This window comes from Neofelis nebulosa, chromosome 1 (assembly GCF_028018385.1).
Source record: "Neofelis nebulosa isolate mNeoNeb1 chromosome 1, mNeoNeb1.pri, whole genome shotgun sequence".
NCBI classification, from domain to species: Eukaryota; Metazoa; Chordata; class Mammalia; order Carnivora; family Felidae; genus Neofelis; species Neofelis nebulosa.
Genome location: NC_080782.1, coordinates 13,131,903 through 13,154,866, shown reverse-complemented (window position 1 = coordinate 13,154,866; position 22,964 = coordinate 13,131,903). Strand labels below are relative to the sequence as shown.

Below are 22,964 nucleotides of genomic sequence, written 5' to 3'. Positions count from 1 at the left end.
TGTATGAACAATTTGCATTAAATGTGATAATGCACTTGTAAGCATTTGGCAATGCTAAATCTCTATACAAATATAATCTCTAGGGTATTGCTCTAAATAAAAAAGAGTCACAAAACTGTTCTACAAATTCCTTAATAAATTCAGAGATAGATAGTATTTATTTTTTTTCACCATAAATGTTATAAAATGTGGTATTCCATTGATACAAAAAGGAGAGATGAAAAACAAAGAAACCATTAGGCTTCCAGTCGAACGTGGAGGGAAAAAGTCCATTGGCTTTTTACAGCACTAAAAAACGAACGTATATTTATACATCCTGGTTAGGAAATCATTATCCTGGCTTTCCTTCTTTTTTTTAATGTTTATTTACTATTGCGAGACAGAGAGAGAGAGGGCATAAGCTGGGGAGAGGCAAGAGAGACAGACAGACAGACAGACAGAATCTGAAGCAGGCTTCAAGCTCTGAGCTGTCAGCACAGAGCCCAATGCGGGGCTGGACCCCACAAACCATATGAGATCATGTTCTGAACCAACGTAGGATGCTTAACTGACAGAATCATGCACCCCCATTATCCTGGTTTTCAAAGCTTGCATTTAGTACCAAGTTACCTTATCTTAAATTTTGATTGCTAATGCCAGTTTCTTAATCAAAATTATTAAATTTTGGTTTTAAACGCATAGGCCTATGGACTAATGATTTTTGGCAGAATATGGACATATGTGGGCTTTCCTTTTGAAATCTGGGTATTTGCCCATTTAATGAAGTCAAGTTTCTTAGGCACACAAACCAATCAACATTTTCCTGGCTTACACTTTGGAGAGTGCATTTTTATTGAAGTTTTAAATAATGACAATAACCTATCATTGCATTCTAACTCATTAAATCCAAATATCACCCTTGCGGGATTTATTTGTATATTTTTAAATTTTTTTTTAACATTTATTTATTTTTGAGACAGAGAGAGACAGAGCATGAACGGGGGAGGGTCAGAGAGAGGGCGACACAGAATCTGAAGCAGGCTCCAGGCTCCGAGCTGTCAGCACAGAGCCCGACGCAGGGCTCGAACTCACGGACCGCGAGATCATGACCTGAGCCGAAGTCGGCCGCTTAACCGACTGAGCCACCCAGGCGCCCCAGGATTTATTTGTATTTTTTGAAAAATGTCAAAGAATTCAGGTTGAACAACCTTGTTCATTTTCAGAGAGTATCTTATTTTTTTTCCTCAAGAAATTGGGAAACGACTATAGCCAAGTTAGCAAATATGCACGCAGGTTGTCAATAGCCAACTGGATCATAGCCAATAATAGCTCGGCAAATTAATTCAAGGGTCTGTTAATTGCATGTAGATGGTAACAAAGTAGGTTACATTGATTATGCCTCCAATCCCCCTGACTGCAGGAGTCTAAGGGTGAAAGCAGGTTACCCTCTGAGCCCAGTTTGCTCAGGTCGATAAATATTTATTGAGAACCTTCTTTGTGTCAGACACAGTGCTCAGTGCTGGGAATACAAATCCGAGTGGGTCATTTTCCCACCCCCCCGGAGCTCCCAGCCACACAAGAGGACAGGCATGTCAGTAGGTAATTAGAATCTGGTGGAATGTGCACAGTTCTGGAAGCAGGCACAGGAGGTGGGCAAAGCAGGGAGACATGACTGCTGGGATGTTGTATGCAAGGAGGGGGTAGTTCCAGGCAGATTTCACGGGGAGGTGACAGCCAAGCAGGCCGATGGATGAGTACATGCATGGCAAGTGGGGAGATGGCCCCTTGTCACTGGTGGAGGAGGTAAGATTGGCTCCCCTTTCGGAGGGCGTTAAAGTACTTGGGAACATTCCCACATTCCTGTTTGCCCAAGCTTTCCAAACCTTGTTTATACCTCAGTGAGAAGGAACAGGCTGGCAGCTTCATAAATCTTCTGTTTAAAAAAAAAAATAATTCAGAAAATCCGTAGATTATTCCTGAATCAACAAATGTTATAATCCAGCCAGTGTTTGTAATGCTTAGGAAGAGGTTGTTGTTGGATTGTTCAATAGAAATGTAAAGATGTGTAGAAAATGTATTTACTCAGGGAAATTCGTTAACTTCTTTCTACACATAGTGGGTTTGGTTTTTGCTTTTATTCATGATTAATTGATACATTTTCTGCTTTCCCGAGATTCAGTTTTTTCTTGCTATTAAAGTTTTGAATTCTCCCTGGGTTCTAGGTGCCACTGTCATTGCAATGCCTGGATTAGGGCTGTCCAGTAGAACTCACTGCAGTGTATCTGTTGTCCAGGACCACCAACCCTAGCTACGTTTGGCTCTTGAACACTTGAAATGTGGTTCGTGAGAAAGAGAAACAGAATTTTAAAGTCAATTTTATTTAAATGGACTTAAATTTAAATAAATAGCCACATGTGGCTGGTGGCTATTATATTGGACAGTACCGATCCTAGATGATGATTCAACTTGAATGTGTAAGGGTTCTATGAACACAATCCCCATCCCCTATATTACCAGGTTGTATTTACTAAATCACAAAGTGGCCGTGTGCCAAGAGAGATGGAGAAAGTAAGAATGAGTTGAAGATCGTTAAGAGAAGATATTAAAGGTCAGAGGGTGGTGGTCGAGAGGTCGACGGAGAACCATAAAAGGGAAATGTGTCTTAAGGAAATCGAAGTACAAAAAGGTAACTTTATATCATACAGGGGGAGCTCTTTCAAGTATTTAAATATTTGACATTCCAACTATAATTGTGTACCAGGAAAACTAATATAAAGGATTTAAATCACTGAGGTGTTTTAGCCTGGGACAGTAAGTTAGGGACAATAGTCAAAGCAAGCTCATTTGTGTTGGCTCCCCCCTAAGAAGATTTGCACGGTGGGCAAAGGAAGGTTATGAAACCCAGAAATGAAAAGCAAATGCATGATGGAAGGCTTTGGGCTCAGGATTTGGTTCTTAAGTCCATACTCTGCACATTGAGAAATTAAAAGGCTATCGCTTCCATTGACTGATTCAGAGGAAGCTTGTTCCGTAAGAGGAATGCATTTAGTAGTGACCCAGAGTCAGCCATGAGGAAAGGGAGTCATTTGATGAACTTGCATCCAAAAAGTGAGGGCAGTAGTTGCCAAGTCATTTGAGTGTCTGGTAGAACCTGATGAGGTGAGTTCAATTTTCTGTCAAAGCAATAAAATGAAGCTAGAACCCAGTTAGTGGGATTCCTGAACTCGGGATAGCAGTGCTTATGCTGAATTTCATTAACACTCTAAATTAGGACCGAATCTATGTCTGGAATATGTTTTGAGCTTCCTTAAGATACCCATGGAAGGGGCTGGTTATGGCCACAAAATTTAAGCGGCGCCTGGGTGGCTCAGTCGGTCAAGCATCCGACTCTGGCTCAGGTCATGACCTCGCGGTTCTTGGGTTCGAGCCCTGTGTCAGACTCTGTGCTGACAGCTTGGAGCCTGCTTCAACTTCTGTGTCTCCCTCTCTCTCCCTGCCCCTCCCCTGCTCGCACCCTGTCTCCCTCTCTCTCATCTATGGATAATAAAACATTTAAAAAATTTTAAGAACGTGGATCACTTTGTTCTTTTAAAAAAATCTCTTAATTTTCCACATAGTATAAACATGTACATATTCAAATAAACCCATTTTATGAATATATAAAGTTTAAAAAAAAGACTTCACTCCCACTGCCCTGTTACGTCATTCCCTTTGCAGAAAGGTCCCCCTCCCCCAACATTTTGGTGTACATCCACCAGATCTTTTTCATTAGGTTAACATGTGTATGGGTACATAGACACATAGGTGTTTTAATATAAGTGGGATCATACTATTCGTATTATTCAAAACATAGTCATTTTCATGCAGCACCATGACCTAGAGATCTTTCCCCATTAGAATGGATGTACAGCCGTTTACTTAACTTCTACTGACGGATATTCAAGTTGTTACCAATTTTTGTCATTAGACACAGTGCTGCCTAGCGGTATTTCTGTAGGCAGGATTCCAAGAAGTGCCAAGTCTGGGTTGAGTAGTAAGCACATGCCCCGTTTCGGCTCTCTAATTTGGGCTCTCTAAATTTGACTTATATTGCACTCACCCCAGATATATGAGAATTCCCATCTTCCCACACCTTGCCAAAAATGGATATCCATTTTTTGCCATTTTCATTGGTAGTTTGAGCTATATTTAATACCATTAGAGTGCTTTCCTTAAAGTCTCTTGTAACTGTTTAGGTTTGTGGGGTGGTTCTACCTAAGAAAATAAGAATGGCCACACGGAGCCGTGCTCTTAATGCAGCTTGTCCTGCGTGGCATCTTTTGGGATGCGGTGGGCAGGAACATAGACTAGCTCTGCCCTGTGATTACTCCCACCTCTTCTTTCTGAAAATGAAATCAGAAGATGGGATCGAGGTCAAAGATCGCTGCCTCTCGAGAACAGTTCTATCGATGATACCATTAACACTCAAGGAGTTTCACTTCTCAGTCTCTTTTTTTCATGCAGAAAGTGCTCCCAGAAATTGCTTTAAGGAAAATTGCCTCCCTCTATCACTTGGGTCTGTGGCTAAAGTACTGACTCTGTTATTGCTTGTTTTCCGTATTATTCTATTAAATAAACAAATTAAAGCACAGACATCCAGAGTGGAGGAAACACACATGTACCCACCAGGAACTAAAAATCCCTCTCAGAGCTCTTTGAAATAATGATATAAAGTATAGTATGGTAGTTTTTCTTGTCCTGCTTTTGAAAACTGCAGAGATTAGGGCATTTTTAAAAATAACCTGCTATATACTTGAATGAGGATCAGATCAAAATATCTTCTCCTTAATCTACCAATTATATAGTCAGTGCTGAAAAATGATCCTTCTGCAGAAATTTCACATCCTCCAACGTGAGGTTTTATTTCACTCTGTTTGAAACCTAATTATTTTTTTTAAAAAATACATATGAATTCTTGTAGTTATTATTATAGCCCTTTTAAAAAATCTGTTTTTCACAGTTGATGATCTGTCTAGTTAAAGGTTCTTGGGCACACACAAGAAAACGATATAGAGTTACCAGTTGGTAATGTATTCACATTTCATTATAGAACTTCAAATAAGTAAATACCACATATTCTTACGGTCCTTGATTATATCGGAGACACGTGTTTACATTTTTAAAAGCTAAGGTAACATTTCTCTCTTACTTTCCATACTGCTTCACTGTGCTATTTTTTTTCCCCAGGCAGAGCAGCTAAAAGTAACACATCATTGAACCTTTCATTGACATGAAACTTAAAACATACATTTTCTAATTCTGTGATATTGTATGAGGAAAAGTGAAGACTTTTAACCAAGAATTTCAGGATAATCAAACTCTTGGTTACCACAAATGAGTTCTCCCCATTGAGGATGGCCAGTTGTCTATTTCAAAAAATTTTTTAATGTTTATTTCTGAGAGAGAGAGACAGAGCACCATTGGGGGGTGGGGCAGAGAGAGAGAGAGAGAGAGAGAGAGGTAGGCAAAGAATCCAAAGCAGTCTCCAGGCTCCCAGCTATCAGCACAGAGCCCGACTCAGGGCACAAACTCCCGGACTGCGAGATCATGACCTGAGCCGAAGTCGGACACTTAACTGAGCCACCCAGGTGCCCCGCCAGTTGTGTATTTCATGCCAGGGTTGTTTCTTTCTAAAATGAGGCTTTTAGATTCTCTTTCTTCCTGTGGCTTGTTTTCAACAAATATAAACCAATTAGCATAAGCAAAGCGTGATTAAGAAAGTAAATCAACTAAGGAAGAAAAATTCTAATGCATTCCAAGCAAAATATAAATGACTGCTGGACTATCTCTTGTTTAAAATTTTCCATGCTCTCTGGCACTTCATAGCATGATTCAGAAGTTCCTAAAGCATTTTAGGTGAAAAACATATATTTACTTAAAGAGTTTGAAAGAAATTAGCATTGGAAGTTGGAATATGCCATGATGTGGAGCAGAAAAAAAAAAATGAGTTTGCAGGAGACAACAGGAGAGCCTTCAATTCTTAGATTGTCACACAGGGTCATCAACCGTATAGATGAGTGAGTTTGAAAAAGAAATTTGGGCAAAGTTTGTAAGATGTGCAGCCCTTGGCTCACTGCAGAGAGACAAAATATTTATGGATAAATATAAAATCTATCAAATAGTTTCGAGTGAGAAACGTAAAATTACCAAGAGGACAGTCTCGTTCACCAGCATTCTTCAGGGCCTGTGTAGGTTCTGTCCTGTGCAGAGGGGTGAAGGATGCCCGATAGAGTAGGAGAGCCAGGATCGCGGAATCCAGTGTGGTTCTGGGGGCCTCTTCTATGAGAAATGGGGGAGAATAGCTGTCAGCCACCCACAGGCTCCACACCTCTTCTCAGGGCCACACCAGCAGGGCAGCTCCACCCCGTTCAAAATTGTCAGTAAGTTTGATCCTAAGACTCCAAATATATGTTGATTTTTTTTTTTTTTTAAATCACAAAACACCGGGAGCCCACATCCAGCCTTTCATGACACTACAGCCCTGTCACCACCACCACCACCACGGAGTCTAGGATCTGAGCCACCAGAATCATTCCAGAGAACAGAGCTTTGAACGTCAGTAGGTCCTCAGCACGAAGTGGGCCCGCAGAGGCTGTTTCAGAGCTGCGGGCAGAGCTTTGGGCTGCGGAAGGCAGAGTGTAGGAGGGCGGCAGCGCTCTCCTCTCCCAGAGTTTCCTAGGAAGCACCAATGTGGAAGCATCTGCGTGAATCATAAGGCATGTGAAAAAAAGCAGCTCAACTTAAACACTGTTTGGCAGAATAACTAGGAAGGTTGACTAGCCCGGTACTTCCTTTTTTAATCTTCCTATCACAATTTTCAATTTTCCCTCCAAGACAGGAAAAGACTATCAGCCACCTCCGCTCTCAAGACATGCTTCCATTCCCTGATCTGTGATTTGACTGGGGATCGGTACCCCTGCAGGGAGGACAAAAGCCTCCTTCTGCTCTTGCCCGGAGCCCCTCTGGGTTTCCCTTCAAACTTCCTCCCAGGCAGAGGGCTGGGTTCTGAGGTCGGCTGCTGCAGCCAGGACCACTACCAGATTTGCACGTGCTGCTAGCTTGATGGGAATCATTCCTTAAACAGAGTAGAGTCTTTTACAAGTATCGATGTCATTTCCCGAATACAGAATGTCTTAGCAGGCATCATGCGCTAGGAAATGCCGCAACTTTGTCGCGAAAGTCCCAGCCTCCTATCTGAGCCTTCGCTTTCTGACCTCTGAGGCCAGGCCCCTCAGAGAGGCAGAGTGGTGCTTTGCAATTCAAAATTGTTAGAGGAAAACCAAATCTTTATCATCTATATGCTTTGAAAAGTATGCCATTATTAGCATTTTACTCTGGAGGTACAAATTAAAGGCTTTTCTATGCCTTAATCATACTAATGTTTACCAATTTCTCTAAAGATTATTATCATAGTTGGTTATCAGAGATATTGCTGCCTTTAAAACCCCAGGAAATAAAATAGAAGGGAACTTGTTTTTTGGCACTTGACCTTCAGTGCTGTGCTTGCAATGGACTCTCAAAGCGAATTAACTCTTTAGGCTTCCTCAGGGAGAGAAGACACAACCCCTTGCCTTCCTGTCCTTTGACCTTGTAAAGTTCAAGCTCTCTGGGGCAAACATTGACATAGTTAGCAAAGCAACAGACCAAATATGCTGATCTTGTTCACTTCTGTTTCCTCCAGAGAAAATGTGACGCTCTTAGCCGTCTCTCTCATCTGGAGGCCATTTAGCCAAATGGGTCCCCGTCATCTATTGAGCCAACATTTGCTAAGTGTTGACTGTGTCGTTATAAGCCTGGAGTGCAGGAGAGCGATATTAATAGCATGGGTCTGCTGCCTGTTTTTGAACAGCCCATGATCTAACAATGGGCTTTACCTTTTGAAATGATTTAAAAAATATTTAGAGGAGGTTATTATTTTGTGGCATATGAAAATTACATCAAATGTAAATTTCAGTGCCCGTAAGTAAAGCTTTATTGGAATACAGACGTATCCATTCATTTATGTGCCATCGATGAGTAGTTACAACTTCGTCATTGAGAGACCATAATGTTCACATAGCCTAAAGTATTCACTGTCTGGCCCTTTCCAGAAGAGCTTTATGCAGCCTGACACGCTCCCTGCTCTCCAGCTGCTGGAGAGGGCCAGGGAGCTAAGCAATTAAAATGCAACATGAAAAGTGTCAGGAGACAAATGCATGTGAGAGTAGGTGGGAGAATGTTGGTTGACCATACTTAGAGGCAGCAAAGTCTGTGGGGAGGAAGAAATCTTGAGTTAAAGTCTAAAGAAGAGCACGAAGGGGGCCAGAGAGAGGCAGCTGCCTGAACCTGTCAATACATGAAAACATGTATTTTGGAGGACTCCTGTGGAATTTGGTGTGACAAGAGCAAAAGACGCTTGCTGGGGAGTAGCGATGAGGAAATAAGGTGTGATCATCTAGCAGGACCCTGTGGCTGGAGCATGGATTTGGGACGGAACCGTGAAAGCTCAGGGAGCCCCTGGAGGGTGGTCTGCCGCCTGTGACTGGTCAGCTTGACAGTGAAGAAAGAGCCTTGGTAGCAGGGGACGTTCAAGGGGTCAGGAGAGTGTGGTGGGCATGCTGGGAAGGCAAGAAGATAATAATCCAGGCAAAGGATTAGGCCAACATCAGGGCTGATAGGCAGCTGCTGGAACTCAAAGAGGTTAATCTCCAGATAACGGGGATCAGATCAGTGGAGGTAGGGGTGGAGGTCAGGGGTAAGGGAGAGGGACCATCAGGTGTGATTCACAGAGGCTGATTGGTAGATGGGAGAGAAAGATGATAGGTGCTGTTTGAACATTTTCTTTTTGCAGAATTTCTGAGGAATCGAGTGGATAGGGCCAGGCAGTGGCTGCGTATAGCGGTCTGGAGCTCAGGATAGAAATTTGAGCTGGAGATTTGTATCTGGTACTTGAAGCCACTGGCTGCAGGGGAAGGTGATCTGGGCGAGAAGAGCAGCAGTTTGAGGAACACAGAGACATGCAAATCAGGCAGAGGGCTATGAGACAATCTGCTGAGATGGAGAAGAGGCAGCATGGGGAAGAGTCTGAGGGGAGCTTTAGAAATGAAGTTCGGCGGTGGAGGGCTTTGGAGCATTAAGGACCACTGGGTATGATGGAGCGCCTCCCCCGCCCCCCCCCCAGAGGCTGGAGCAAGGTGCCCCCAGTCTGCACAGCCATGTGGCTCTGTATTTTTACCCGGTAGGGATGAGGAGCAGGTGCAGAGAGGTGAACTATGAGGCTGGGCTCAGAGGGGGTTTATAATGCAGAGTTGCAGAGAGAGGAAGCAGCAATGTCGACCTTACCTTTTCACTGCCCTCCCTCCTCCTCCCCCCCCCCCCCCCCCCCCGGCCCCGTGCTGGGAGAGTGATTATGGGGTGGGGTGTGCTTTCTCAGTACTGGGGGAGGAAACAAAGCCAGAAAGAAGCAGCAGATGGGGGGGGGGGGTCTTCAGGAGGTAGAAGAGGATGCATTGAGATGAAGAACATGGGTAAGAAGCCCTGGAGGGTGGTTGTCCGCACTGGGTGGGAGAGTTTCAAAGCTAGCAGTTGGAACGGTTTCTGGAAGGGAAGGGCCCCAGGCTGGAGTGAAGGAGGGGCAGCAGAGGGCAAGGGGCATGTACGTTAGGTCAGGTCGTCCACATGGGCCTGGAGTCCTGTGTGTTGAGGGGGCTTCGGGGAGCCAGGAGCCAGGGGACAGATCCTCTGTGATTGTTGAGAGCGGCTGAGGGGCCAGGAGAGGAAATCTCCTGTGGCCGCAACATAGGCTCACGTGGCCATACGTGTGTTTTGTGCAACTTGACTCTTTCTTTTGTGTGACTTTACTGTTCTCCCGAAGAGTAGTTGTGGGACTTTAAATACAACGAGGCTCACGCGTGGCTGCAGCAACCGTAGAGAAATCTGAGTGTGTCCCTAGGCCAGTGTGAGATAGGGTCACCTCGGCGTGGGAACAGGAAGTTTTCCTGGGAGGACAGATCAGACTAGACTGCGTGGCAGTGGGACCCAGGACACTAAGAGGCAGGCCCTCAAACCTAAAAACCTGGAGATTGTTCTTCAGAACTGACACCCGCCTCTTTAGGGATCTCTTGACTTAGGACTGTTTTGCAGCAAAGAACCTTATTTACTGAAGAGAAATGTGAACATGAAGATTCTTCTAGACGATGTGCACATCACGGCAGGTTGGGGACTATGGGTTTGCTGACAGGGAGCAGGCGACAAACTTGGGTCATGAGGAACCACAGAGATGGGCATAGAGACGAAGCCCGTATGTGTTTTCAGGGGCCTCCAAATAGGTAGAAATAAGGTTTTAAAAACCATGATCTCCAATAATAGGTAAGATTATGTTTTCTAATCCAGGTACTTTTCCTCAAATGTCACTCTTAATCCCCACGTTGCTCCACTAAGTGTAGGTACTTCATATCATATCATCTCAGAGATGGGAAAACTTAAGGTGCCATTAAGTAGTTCTGCCAAGGTCACCCGGATTGGAAGAGGGACCTGACATTGGAATCCAGACCTTGTCGCTCCCAGAGCCTGTGTAAGAATATTTATGTGATTCGGTCAATTCTATTTATTATTTAGTCAGGACCCTTTCTTATATGCTGAGCTTGAATAGCTAATTTACAAAGTGTTGTTGTTTATTCATGAAGTGAAACCACACTGAGTTGCTGTCTCAAACACCTAAGGCATAACAACAGGAATAAATATTTATTTGAGGTATGGGGGATCTGATTTTAGATCAGACATGGAGAAAAATTTTCCCTAAAAGCCCAAAGTAATGTAGCTATTTTGCGAAGTCTTTACTCATTTATTCTAAATTAATGGACCCATACAGAACATACAGAAACAGTGGAGAATGGGAGATATTTAATACAGCATACCAAAAGCGATCTCTTTCTTTTGACTGATCTGAGTGAAACAATTGCCTGATAAGAATTATGTATGTAAAGAATCCCCTGTAACCCTTGGATTTTGTTGCTAGATCACAGAATAGAATATTAAGGAAAGCTAAGGTCTGAGCATCTTTATATTCAGGTTAAAAATCCCATTAATATTTTCAATTACAAAAATCTTACTGATGTGTGAATGACATCAAAGAGTTAGAAAGTTTATTCATGTTTATTTAGGTGGTAGCTTCTGTTTGGAATTTTTACCCACTGCCTGTATGATTTAAGAGAAATGAAAAACAAAGCCAACAAAGAGGAGATAGCCTATTACAAGTCACAACGATAAATAGAGTTGTAACTAGATATTTCGATTTAGATCTTTTTAAGTATTATTCTCACCCTGAGAAATAGAACAACCAATACATATATGATCTACTCTAGAGATTAATAAAATTGTGTTCTGTGAGTTTGCAGTAGACAGTTTGTCCATTGGCGAAGAAGGAAAATTAGCTGTGTTTGTTTCTACTTGCCACGAGGAAAACAGTCTCCACTAATAGTCTCCTTCTAAGAACTGTTTTTAAATTTTTCTTAATTTTTAAAATTTTGAGAGAGAGACAGAGACAGAGACAGAGAGAATCTCAAGCAGGCTCCTTGCTTAGTGCGGAGCCTGACTCGGGGACTCCATCCCACAACCATGGGATCATGACCTGTGCTGGAATCAAGAGTCGGATGCTCAGGGCGCCTGGGTGGCTCAGTCGGTTAAGCGTCTGACTTCGGCTCAGGTCATGATCTCGGCGTCCGTGAGTTTGGTCCCAGCATCGGGCTCTGTGCTGACAGCTCAGAGCCTGGAGCCCAGAATTGTTTTTAGTCCATATCTTAGAGTGTGGGAAACAAATGGAAATCTACCAACGTAGATTTCTAACTCTAAAAGCTTCAACACAGCAAATGGACATTGGTAGGACTTTTTGACACGATACTATTACATTGGGGTTTGTGGAGTTACTTTCATAAATTGTGAAGGTCACTGTAATCCTTCCCAATGCTGTCGTGTGCCCTTTAAGATACAGACCAGAGGAGAACTTAACCATCCTAGGCTCTGGTGTTATTGAAGAGATTTTGATTCTATCTACTTCATAGTATCATATCCCTTGGGCCAAAGAGGCACCAGTGTGGACTAGCTCTGGCCAAGGATGGTTCCTGGGGTCTGAGTTCTTACGAGCAAGCACACTGGACCAGCCATCAAAGGTCTGGCTCTGGTTCTGGGCTCCAGCACTAACTAACTGTGGACACTTGGGCAAACCATGTCACTTCTGTGAGACTCAGAGCCCTCATCCCCCAAAGCAAAAGGGCTAGATTAAATCATACCCAGTATTTTCTAATTTTGAAATTCAGTGACTACGTTTGTCCACTGCTGATCCCATGACACATGATGTTACCCCTTTGCTGCAAGGTGTTTCATTGGTTCATGATTTGAAGGCAGACTTGAAGTTGTGTTTGGCTGAAATTAAAGGAGTTCTAATCCTTGCTTCCAGTTATAGGAGGGCTCTAGGATACCTTTGTCATCTATAAGGACATTGGACTAATTCTTTTATTTCTTTTATTGAAATAACCATATTCATTAGGTGACTTTTTTCTCAAGCACTTTTGGGTAGAAGCTTAGATGATATAACAATTCTTCTCTCCAGTGAATTCTTTTAATCCTTTAAAAAAATTAACTTATCGAGGTGCGTGGGTGGCTCAGTCAATTAAGCATCTGACTTGGGCTCAGGTCATGATCTCATGGTTCATGAATTCAATGCAGGTGGTGGGCTCTGTGCTGATGGCTCAGAGTCTGGAGCCTTCCTCAGATTCTTTGTCTCCCTCTCTCTCTGCCCTTCCCCTGCTCACACTCTGTCTCTCTCTCTCAAAAGTTAATAATCAACGTTAAACATTAAAAAAAATAACATATCATGTATTTTATAACATGTAAGAAAGTTTGCAGCTTTTGAGGAATGTTCTGTGACTATGCCAAAGGTGGATTCGAGAGGCAGGACTAGTAAAGATTGAAAGATCAGGAGTTTCTTATTTACTAGGAAATAAGAGAAATCATTAAAATCATTCGTTGATGGATTGGCTTCTTACAACAGCAAGCAGTCAGATGAATGGGGAGCATCTCTTTTAGTCTCCCTGTTTTGCCTGGAAAGAGCAGAGACAAATGCATATAAGTCACTTAGGCTTTCAGCCTGAGCGTGGTCATTTTATGACCAGCTGGGTTCATGATTGTTTGATTCAGGCAGATGTTTGATGACCAGGTCAACAAGACCTCGGGGGAGTTGGCTACAATTTACTTGGACTGAAAATGCGTCCCAGTGAAGGATTTTAGCTCTTCTACCCCCTGCCAGGCCGTGTGTGTGTGTGTGTGTGTGTACCCGTACATATGCTCAAGTATGTATGGAACGTGGGCCCCGATTCCTAAACTTTTTTCATCTCTAGTCTTAGAGTGCATGTCTCAGTGTGATATCTTAAGATATTACTCTGCTATTTTATTTTATTTAAATTTTTTTTTTTTTTTTTGAGAGAGACGGAGACAGCTCGCAAGAGTGGGAGAGGGGCAGAGAGAATGGGAGAGATAGGGAATCCCAAGCAGGCTCCATGCTGTCAACTCAGAGCCCTACTCAGGGTTTGAACTCATGAAACCGTGAGATCATGACCTGAGCCCTAACCAAGAGTCGGACGCTTAACCGACTGAGCCACCCAGGCGCCCCATTACTCTACCAGTTTAAAGAACACTCTTCTAGTGGCACTTTCATGACTAGACTTAAATTGACCCTTGTTCCCCTTTACATCCTAGGGATGCCTGCTCACCTCTTTCTCATCCCCTCCCATTTCGCAAAGATGTATTGAGTTTCTACTATGTTTCAAGCATTGAAGTAAGAATAAGGTCTCTGTTCTCAGAGAGCACACAGCTGATTGAAGTCACATGCATATAAACAAAGTATTCCAGTACCAGTAATAGGTAAAACAGGGCAGGTATTTCCTGTGTGGAATGGCAGAAGGTAGGAGGGAAGGATTAATTCCGAGTGGGCCAGAGAAGAAATTATGAGAGACTATGGATCAGGAAGCATATTTAATAATAGTTCATTGTGAAAATGTAGGAGCATGATCCTTCTGGAGAATTCTCTGTCTTATGGGTTTATCTCGGATTTGCTAAGAAGATAGAATTAGCAGAATTTAGTGCATAGAGGAGTCTAGGTGATTCCAAGGTTTTAGCTTAATTGACTCAGGGGATGGTCATTAACTGAAATGGAGGTGGTAGGTCAGGAAGCAAATTCAACCTATGTCGAGACCTTTCAGAAAACAGTGTGCTTCACTCCCCACTAGTTAGTAAACTATTATACTCCTTAATGAAATTTGGATTTGCCATCTTGTTCTACCACCAGGCAGTGATGTCATCGACATCAGTGATGATCCAGGACCCCCTGAGGATCCGGCCCCACTGTGTTCTTTGCGTGAAGCCTGAGGACTGCAGATTTCATTGAGCAGACGGGAGGACATAGAGAGTAGTGAGCGGGTCAGAGGACAGACACTGTGAATTTCCTTTTGTGTGCTCTCAGAGAAGCAATCACGTAGGGTTTTCGCTATTCTAGTAACCATTTCTTTATGTGTACTGTTACCCACTCTGCTTTGGGGTGGGTCAGATCATCAGTTGGGGTGGGTCAGATCATCAGTTGGGGTGGGTCAGATCATCAGTTGGGGTGGGTCAGATCATCAGTATCTGGGAATTAGCCAGCGCCTAGTTGCAAGGGTTTTCATGCTGTGGGAACTTTGTGAGTAATTTTTATTCATATTACATTTCTTACACAGAAGATTTTATTACCAACAGTTTGAGTGTTTGGGCTCCTGAACTTTATGCTTTCGTGATTAGCCTGCCATCCTCGACTTGGTTCTGTGAATTTATGTATATATGTATAAGACATACATATTATACATATATACAATGTACCCACATATACATGTAATATATATAATTTACAATAGGAAAATTAACTCATTTGTTATAGATGTAAGTGCATTTTATGTGTTTTACACATAAAACACATTATTTGTTCTGATCTGGGCAACACTGGAAATACACTTGCACAAAAACCCCTGTGTATAATCAAGACATTGTAGTCCCCAGTTGGCTTCTAAGATACCAATTTCTGATGGCTTTGTGGTGTGAGTCTAGTGACTTCAGTGAGGGCATAGGTATTGTCTTTCAATTTTCATCTCTAAGTTTCATATTTTTTGCATTTTTTTTCTTTAAGCTCCACCTATAGTTTAGTTCAACAAAAAGCATTCGTCATGCAAAGAAGTAATCACTCATGCTTATTTCTTCAAGATTCATAGTAACAAGATTCAGCAATGGGGGAATGATTTATGTGTCCAAGCGTTGGCCTCTACACTCATATCTAACTTTCCATTAAATGTTCAGCATTTAAATTTGGGGTAGGTTGGGAAAAATAAGCCAGGAAGATTAATGCATTTTATGACACCCCAGCAAAGATTACGCATCAAAGGGTATCTTGGACCACAGTCTCATTTAGTTGATCTTTCTTATACAACCATGCTCCGGTCCTCAAGTAGTGGCAATTAAGGAGTCAAAGATGGGTCCATGTTGGGGTATCCGGGTGGCTCAGTTGGTTAAGCATCCGACTTCGGCTCATGTCATAATCTCACTCTATGAGTTTGAGCCCCATGCCAGTCTCCGTGCTGACAGCTCAGAGCCTGGAGCCGCTTCGGATTCTGTGTTTCCCTCTCTTTCTGCCCCTCCCCCCTCAGAAATAAACATTAAAAAAATGTTTTTAAATGTGTCCATTTTTTGAAACTGGTTCTGAACTGTTCTTAAGTGGGATTAAATGGGACCCAAAGTTCCCACCCAAAGTTTCCATTCTTCTTCTCTTGCCCACTGACTTCTCAGAATGACATAGGTTATATTTTATAGAGTATGTGTAACTTTCACTGAGAGAGATGGGCAGAGAGAAAAAGAGGGAGACAGAGTGAAAGAGATCTTGGCAATGGACACTGGTGAAATTTAGTCTAAAAATCTTGGACATTTTCACAGTCAGGAGCGTTTTCTGGCCAAATGTGTGCTGTGCATTGCAAGTTCTTTAGCTTCTCCCAAAGGTTGTTTTGATTGGATGGCACACAGGGCTTTCACCTGCGCTCCTTTGTGGTTTCATCAGAACCTCTCACTTCTCGGGAAACCTCAAGGTGGAGGCAGCTTCCCAGATGAAGCTGTCACCACTTACAGTGCTGTCTTCAACAACTTTCTTCCTGTGGGTGGGAAGAGGAGGAAGGGGCTGTTTCACTGGCGCTTTTAGAGATATAACAGTGTCAGTGACCTACAAGATATTAAAAATGGCAGTTAATGGTATAACTTTGTCCAAATCACAGTCTCCAGGACTTAATTTACTCATATTTTCCATGAGGATGGTGTAGGTCTGCAAGGTCTGGCTTTGTCTGTTCAAGCCTCTATAGCAAAATACCACAGGACATTTATTCTTAGTTTTGGAGGCCGGGAAGTCCAAGGTCAAGGTGCTAGCATATTCAGTGTCTGGTTAGGTGTCTCACTGTGGTTTGCAGATGGCTGTCTTTCTCATGTGTTCCTACATGGCCTTTCCTTGCTGTCTCTTCCAGATTCTATAAGGACATTAATCCAATCATGAGAGTCTCACCCTCATGACTCAAAATAGCCCTTATTACCTTCCCACAGGTCCCACCTCCACATAGGGATTAGGGATTAGGGCTTCAAGGTATGAATTTTGGAAGGATACATTGAGTCCGTAGCGAGGGTTCTTTTAGTTGATCTTTATTCTGAGAGACCGCCTTGCATTGGAAATTTAGCATGGATAGGACTATTGTACACAAGGTGTATATGTAGACAAATTTGAGCCCCAGTCTCTGCTCTTATTCTTATGTCTTGATGTTGGACAGTTATTAAATTTAAGTCTCAATTTCCTCAACCATCAAGTTGTTCAATCGTGGTGTCTATTTGTAGAGTTACTGCCAAGATAAAATGAAAACCGTGCGCGCAAAGCACTTAGCACAGTGCTTGGCACAAAATAGATCCTTGATGATAATTTAAGTTCTGAAAATCAACCAAACCTCTTTGAACAAGAGCTGAGACTGGCAACACAAAAAAAATGAAATGATTTGATCAGTAGTTTGATTGTTAATATCAAAATTTGTTTGTATTTGATTATAATTTTTGCAAGTCTCTGTTAATTGCAACATATCATTTGTGTTGCAATAAATAGGGACAAGTGGTGTGTGTGCGTGTGCGTGTGTACATGCTTGTGCATGTGAGCATGTGAACATGGGACCTTGATGGTCTTCCCCATCATGTATTTGGGTAATTAATTCATTTTCTGCTACCATAGAAAAAAATTCAACCAACACACCACTTACAAATTTGGGATATATTTTACCCACACATCACCCCTCTGCTTTTATTTTAGTGAAACCGGAAACATTTGAACTTTCTCTTTTTGAAGCATATTATTCCCTAACAAAAATGTTCCTCTGCACATCAATAAGGGGATGCTCGAATTAAATGTTACTGGGAGGAAAATGATAAAAAAGAAATAAAAAATAAATAAATAAACAAAAAGAAACCGCCACCACCACCACCAACAAAAACAACCAACACTTAATACACACACACTTTCTGAACTCTCAAACTCCCAAATTCTCAGGAATCACCCCTTGACATCCATGCTATTAATAATGTAGCAAGTGTCGGGGCGCCTGGGTGGCTCAGTCGGTTGAGCATCTGACTTCGGCTCAGGTCATGATCTCAGTCTGTGAGTTTGAGCCCCGCGTCGGGCTCTGTGCTGACAGCTCAGAGCCTGGAGCCTGCTTCGGATTCTGTGTCTCCCTCTCTGTCTGTACCTCCCCTGCTCATGTCTCAAAAATAAATTAAAACATTTTTAAAAAAATTAAAAAATAGTGTAGCAACTGTCCTAAAATATTTCATACTTACATTTTATAGAAATTATCATTGCTTTTCCTTTCAGGTCTAGTGACTCTTGAAAAAAATAAATCTAAGCCTGTTGTTACATGACCTGAAATGTCAAGATGACACATTCATTTTAAGGCTTAACTTAAGGTATTACTCAGAGAGTGAAGGTCCTGGAGGAAGTGAATTTCTCAGTTGTGAAACAAGAGGAGACAAGCTCATCAGTAAGAAAGTATGGCAGCGTGAATTTTACTAGTTGGATTTTCAACATATGGACTAGAGTTGAATGAATCTTTACTCTTGGATTTTGACGATCTTAGTACCATTATGTTCTCATTACCTTGAGTACAAAAGGCATTTGCTACAAGTCTAGAAGACTTAAGAAAGAAAGGGAAAGATGCATATTAGAGAGGACCTCAAGGGTAGGATAGCCCTCCTCCTATTTCAAGAAAACTTAAGCTTCTAAAGGGCAAGGAGTGATTCCCAACACTTATAGGAAATAAAACAAAATCTAAGCATCGTTCATAACTTGAAGTGCAATGAAGAAGCAGAACATGGAACTGAAAATTCAAGAGGACCGTGTTTTCCTGAAAACTTCAAGTAGCTCCCTCTAAATTCAGAATGTACTAGAAAGGCCTGTGGGATTTATTTCTGCACACTGGGTAGATTTATGTATTTAGAAAAGGGCTACCAGGAGTGCGTTCCCAGAAAGTGACGTTAAGCTCTAGTAAATGATCTGATTTCTGGCCTTTCAAAGGAAATCGATAAAAAAAAAAAAAAAAAGAACAAGATCCTGTGAAATGAGTGATTTCCTGGGGTGAAGCTGTCCCCCGTCACTGTACTTCTCCAGAATGAACCTGTTGCAAGCTGCACTGGTTTTGTGATTAGTGTGAATGAATGTTTCTCGTCACGTAGATTCACTATGGACTTTTTAATTAATAATAATGTCTTGTGTCTTTAGAGCCACCATCGCGAGGAAATTTGAGTGCATTATAATTGATGAATTTCCATTTGTCTTCATACTCTCCTGCTGAATGTATAGATTAGGTATTGCAATTGTGTTTTTGATGAGGAAAAATAGAACCAGAAAAATTAAATCATTGCCCACAGAGATTTCAGAAGGCCAATAATCGAATCATCAATGACTATCTGGTAGTCTTTACTTCTAATTCTGGCTGTTTCCCCAGAATATCTGATCAGTTGTGACAGTTTGTCCTTAGAAAAATAGAGTTGATCAAAACAGTTATTTGCAGTTGCTATGATTAACAGAAGTTTACATTCCTTCTCATTATTTTGGTGGTGTTACACAATTATTATTTGTTTATTTTTATTGATTAAACCACGTGCATGTTTTAAGTGGCCTATGCCAACATCCTTGGAATTCTCTTAAGTCACGCATGTCAGAAGTTTTTGTCCTGGTAAGGGAGTGGTGTAAAACTTAAATTCGGATATTAGGTAGTTGTGATATTTAAAAAATTGGGCATCTCCATCATATACCTGCCATTGTTTTAGCTGCCAAAAGAAAATAAGGTAATCTCCCCAACAAAACCATGTTCAAAACCCTTACTCGTTGTACCTTTGGAAAGATTACTATCATCCTTTCAATCACCCATTCCTCTAGGTTGAAAACATGAGACTGATTTTTCCCCTTCTTGCATTACTAGTTCTATCATTGTTTTCCTTTGACAAGTGTATTACTCTGTCCCTTACTGTGCCCACTCTGCTCCTCGCCTGCAATGTGGTAATCTCCCTGTCTCCTGACTTCAGTTCTCTGTGCCTCAATACGTCTTTGATAAATTTTCCTAATAAATTCTTTGTAATTTTAGAAAGTATGACTTAGGCATAAAAAAGTATACAGAATATGTTGAACATCACCATCACCCAGCTTAAAAAATGGGACCTTAGAGGGGCACCTGAGTGGCTCAGTTGGTTAAGCGTCCGACTCTTGACTTCAGCTCAGGTCATGATCTCATGATCATGAGATCGAGCCCTGCGTTGGGCTCCATGCTAACAGAACAGAGCCTGCTTGGGATTCGCTCTCTCCCTCTCTCTCTGCCTCTCCCCCACTTACGCTCTCTTTCTCCCTGCTCTCACAGAATAAATAAATAAACGTGAAAAAAAAAGTGACCTTAGAGATACAGCCAAAAAGCCTATTTGAAATCTCTCCGGGATCTCATTTCTTTTCTTTCCTTTCCACTGTCACAAATTTCATGATTATTTTTTATGCATCTTTTTATACTTTTTACCTATATATCTGAATCTGTAAAAATGGGTAGTATTTCTTTACCCCAGTAATTTCTTTCTGAAACTTTCATGTTGTTTTTTTTTTTTTTTACATGGCTTTAAGAGTTCCTCTCTTTTAAGATTTATACATGTTCGTGTATGCGACTTTGTTCCCTTCAGTTTCGTTGCCGTGGTCCACTGGATCCATACGACACGATTTATCCATTCTTCTCTGCATGTACTCTGAGACTGTTTGCTATTTCCCCCCCAAACACAAACAGTTACACGACAAACATGTTTGAACATGCTTCCTTGTTCACATTTCTGAGAGCTTCTCTAGACTCAAGGTCTAAATCCTGGGAGGTAGGATCTGCTCACTTTCCAATTTTTCATTCAACAGTGCTTGTGGCCAACTGACATGCTATAATTATGTGTCCTATTCCACCTAAAAAAAAGACTCTGCATTCATCCCTCCACCGACGTTCAATGGAATTTCATCCTCCTGAAGGAGAAGAGCTCCTTCTCATTTCCCAATCTGACCGGACCTCCCCCAAGGAATTTCTTTTAGTGAGGGGTCACCAGTTCAAAAGCTTTGGGCCACATGCTGAAATGCCGATGTATGAAAAATGCAGGGTGTGGTGGGATCTGGGTAGAGTGGGAGCCATGTATCAGGGCACCATATCCGATTTACAGACTACGAGTTTATGGTCCCTGAGATTCTTGTATTACCTTGTTTATTTTCCTGAGAGTGTCTCTGAAATGCGTAATCATCCCATTTACTGCATAGCAGCAAAGACCTAGGTCTCTGGAGCCAGGCTGCCTGGGTCTGAATCCCTGTGCCACTGCTACTAGTTCTCTGCGTCTGAGCTGGTTCCTTGTTTGCAAAATGCGGGACCTGCTCATACTCGTTTCTTAAGGCTTTGGCGAACACTGGACGAGGTAATATACATGAAACTCTCACGTAGGTGCCTAATGCATTTTTGTCGAGTTGTTGAAGAGAGTGAAAAGAAGAAAAAGTCGTCTCATACCTCCTCGGTGTGAGACAGTGCTTTAGGAACTGGGAAGATGATGTTGACTTTAACATCTGTCTCTTTCCCAAATTAAGGTGTCCGTTGAAACCAAGCCCTCCACACGTTACTTGGCCCCGCAATGAGTCCGCAAATATATGATGAATGAATCAATAAGCCTAATGATTCTCTTAAGGCAACATGAGTGCCCAAGGTGTGTTCTGAGCCACGATGGAGCAGGTTAATTATACCCGTGATAACTTTACTCTGTGCACGTTAGTGTATTCTTATTCTTTGGCTATTGGTTATTCCTGTGTAATATGGACAGTAGCTTGCCGTTAGCGGTGACAGTTGAGTGGTCAGGATACCGTCTTTTTTTTGTGACAATGAGTAACAGAGAACTATTTCTTTAATGCCTTACTTGTATACAAAACCACCAACTTTTGATTATGACGAACCTTTGTTCCCCCCCCCCCCCCACCTCAATTTTTAGGTCTCATTGTCCACGAAGGAGCTGCAGTTTACAGAGTGTTTAAGCGCTGGCGGGCTGTTAACTTACACTGGGATGTATTGAATTATGATAAAGCCACAGACATCGAAGAAAGTAGCCGGGGAGAGTCTTCCACAAGCAGGACTTTATGGTTGCCACTGACGGCCCTGCGGAACAGGAACTTGGTCCACCCGACGCAGTTAACTTCCCCCAGGTTTCAGTGTGGCTACGTGTTACTGCACCTGTTCAATCGGATGAGGCCCCATGAAGATCTGTCCGAAGATAACAGCTCAGGGGAGGTTGTGATGAGAGTGACTTCTGTGTGACAAAAGCGTAAGGCGGCGTGGTGTAGACCACCCTGCGCATCTTGGAATGTAATTGCAATGAATGGCGAAACCACCGCACTTCGAAAAACACACATCTATGAACTTTTTAAAATTTATGCTTTTTATATGAACATTTGAATTGCAAATACATTTTTCTGAAAAAAAATAGCTCTCTGGTTCTTTGTTTTCTGATTTCCCACATCTTTTATAAGTTGGTACTTGAAATCATTATACATATAATTTAACCCTACTTGGTTCAAAGAATGATGGAAGCTGTCCTGAAGGCCGAGACTATTTTTTCTTGCTTGTTTTAAATATATTTTTTATCAAACGTTTTGCTCCATGTGTAGTTTTTCGGGCATGCTACGAACGGGGAAGAGCTTAGAACTCCGTGGGCAGATGCCAAGGTGCCTGTGGGTTCGCAGATCCCAGGTGCTTGGGTGATGCTGTGGACTGGTCCTCTTCGTGCCTCACATCTACTGGCAGATGTAAGCGGGACTTTTTTGCTGGGATGGAATAATCTGTCACCAGGAATGCAAGCTCTAGGAATGTTGGCTTGCTTTCTAGCTTGTGAAACAGTACAGAGAGCTTATAAACAGTTAAAGATGAGTGGGGAAAAAATAGTTCTCCTCCAGTACGTATAACTTACTGGTATTACATACAAGTGGGCAGGGCCTTCTGTATACTTATAACCGTTAAGAGCTCACCAAAACATCACATCATTGCTTGTGAAGTAATAATCCCACCGCCTCACATTTGCATAACCCTCGTACAGACCTACGGCAGTCATTTGGGTTATTAGTGTCTTGAAGTCTGTGAGCGCTATCTTAATTAGATTTTCTTTCTGTAAAAGCTTATATACCTACTGAATCATTTAAACACAGACCCTATCACTCGCTTTAATGAAGTCCTGGGAAATATATTCACCTGCAGCGAGAAATGTTTTCTTTCAGTAGATACGTATTTTTTAAGTGAGAAGAGGAAAAGAAAAATGAGGCTATTGACTCCCTAGGAACGGTT

The 22,964-nt window shown here is 42.1% G+C and overlaps 1 protein-coding gene across 1 annotated transcript in view; it reads left to right on the top strand.

Moving 5' to 3' along the window:
- Positions 1-22,275, top strand: part of MARCHF11 (membrane associated ring-CH-type finger 11) — a 103,232-nt gene extending 80,957 nt beyond the window's left edge. Inside the window, 1 exon segment of the mRNA XM_058716019.1 lies at positions 21,622-22,275. Coding sequence (XP_058572002.1) covers positions 21,622-21,944 — 323 coding nt within the window. The 3' untranslated portion in view covers positions 21,945-22,275.
- Positions 22,276-22,964: the final 689 nt, after the last annotated feature.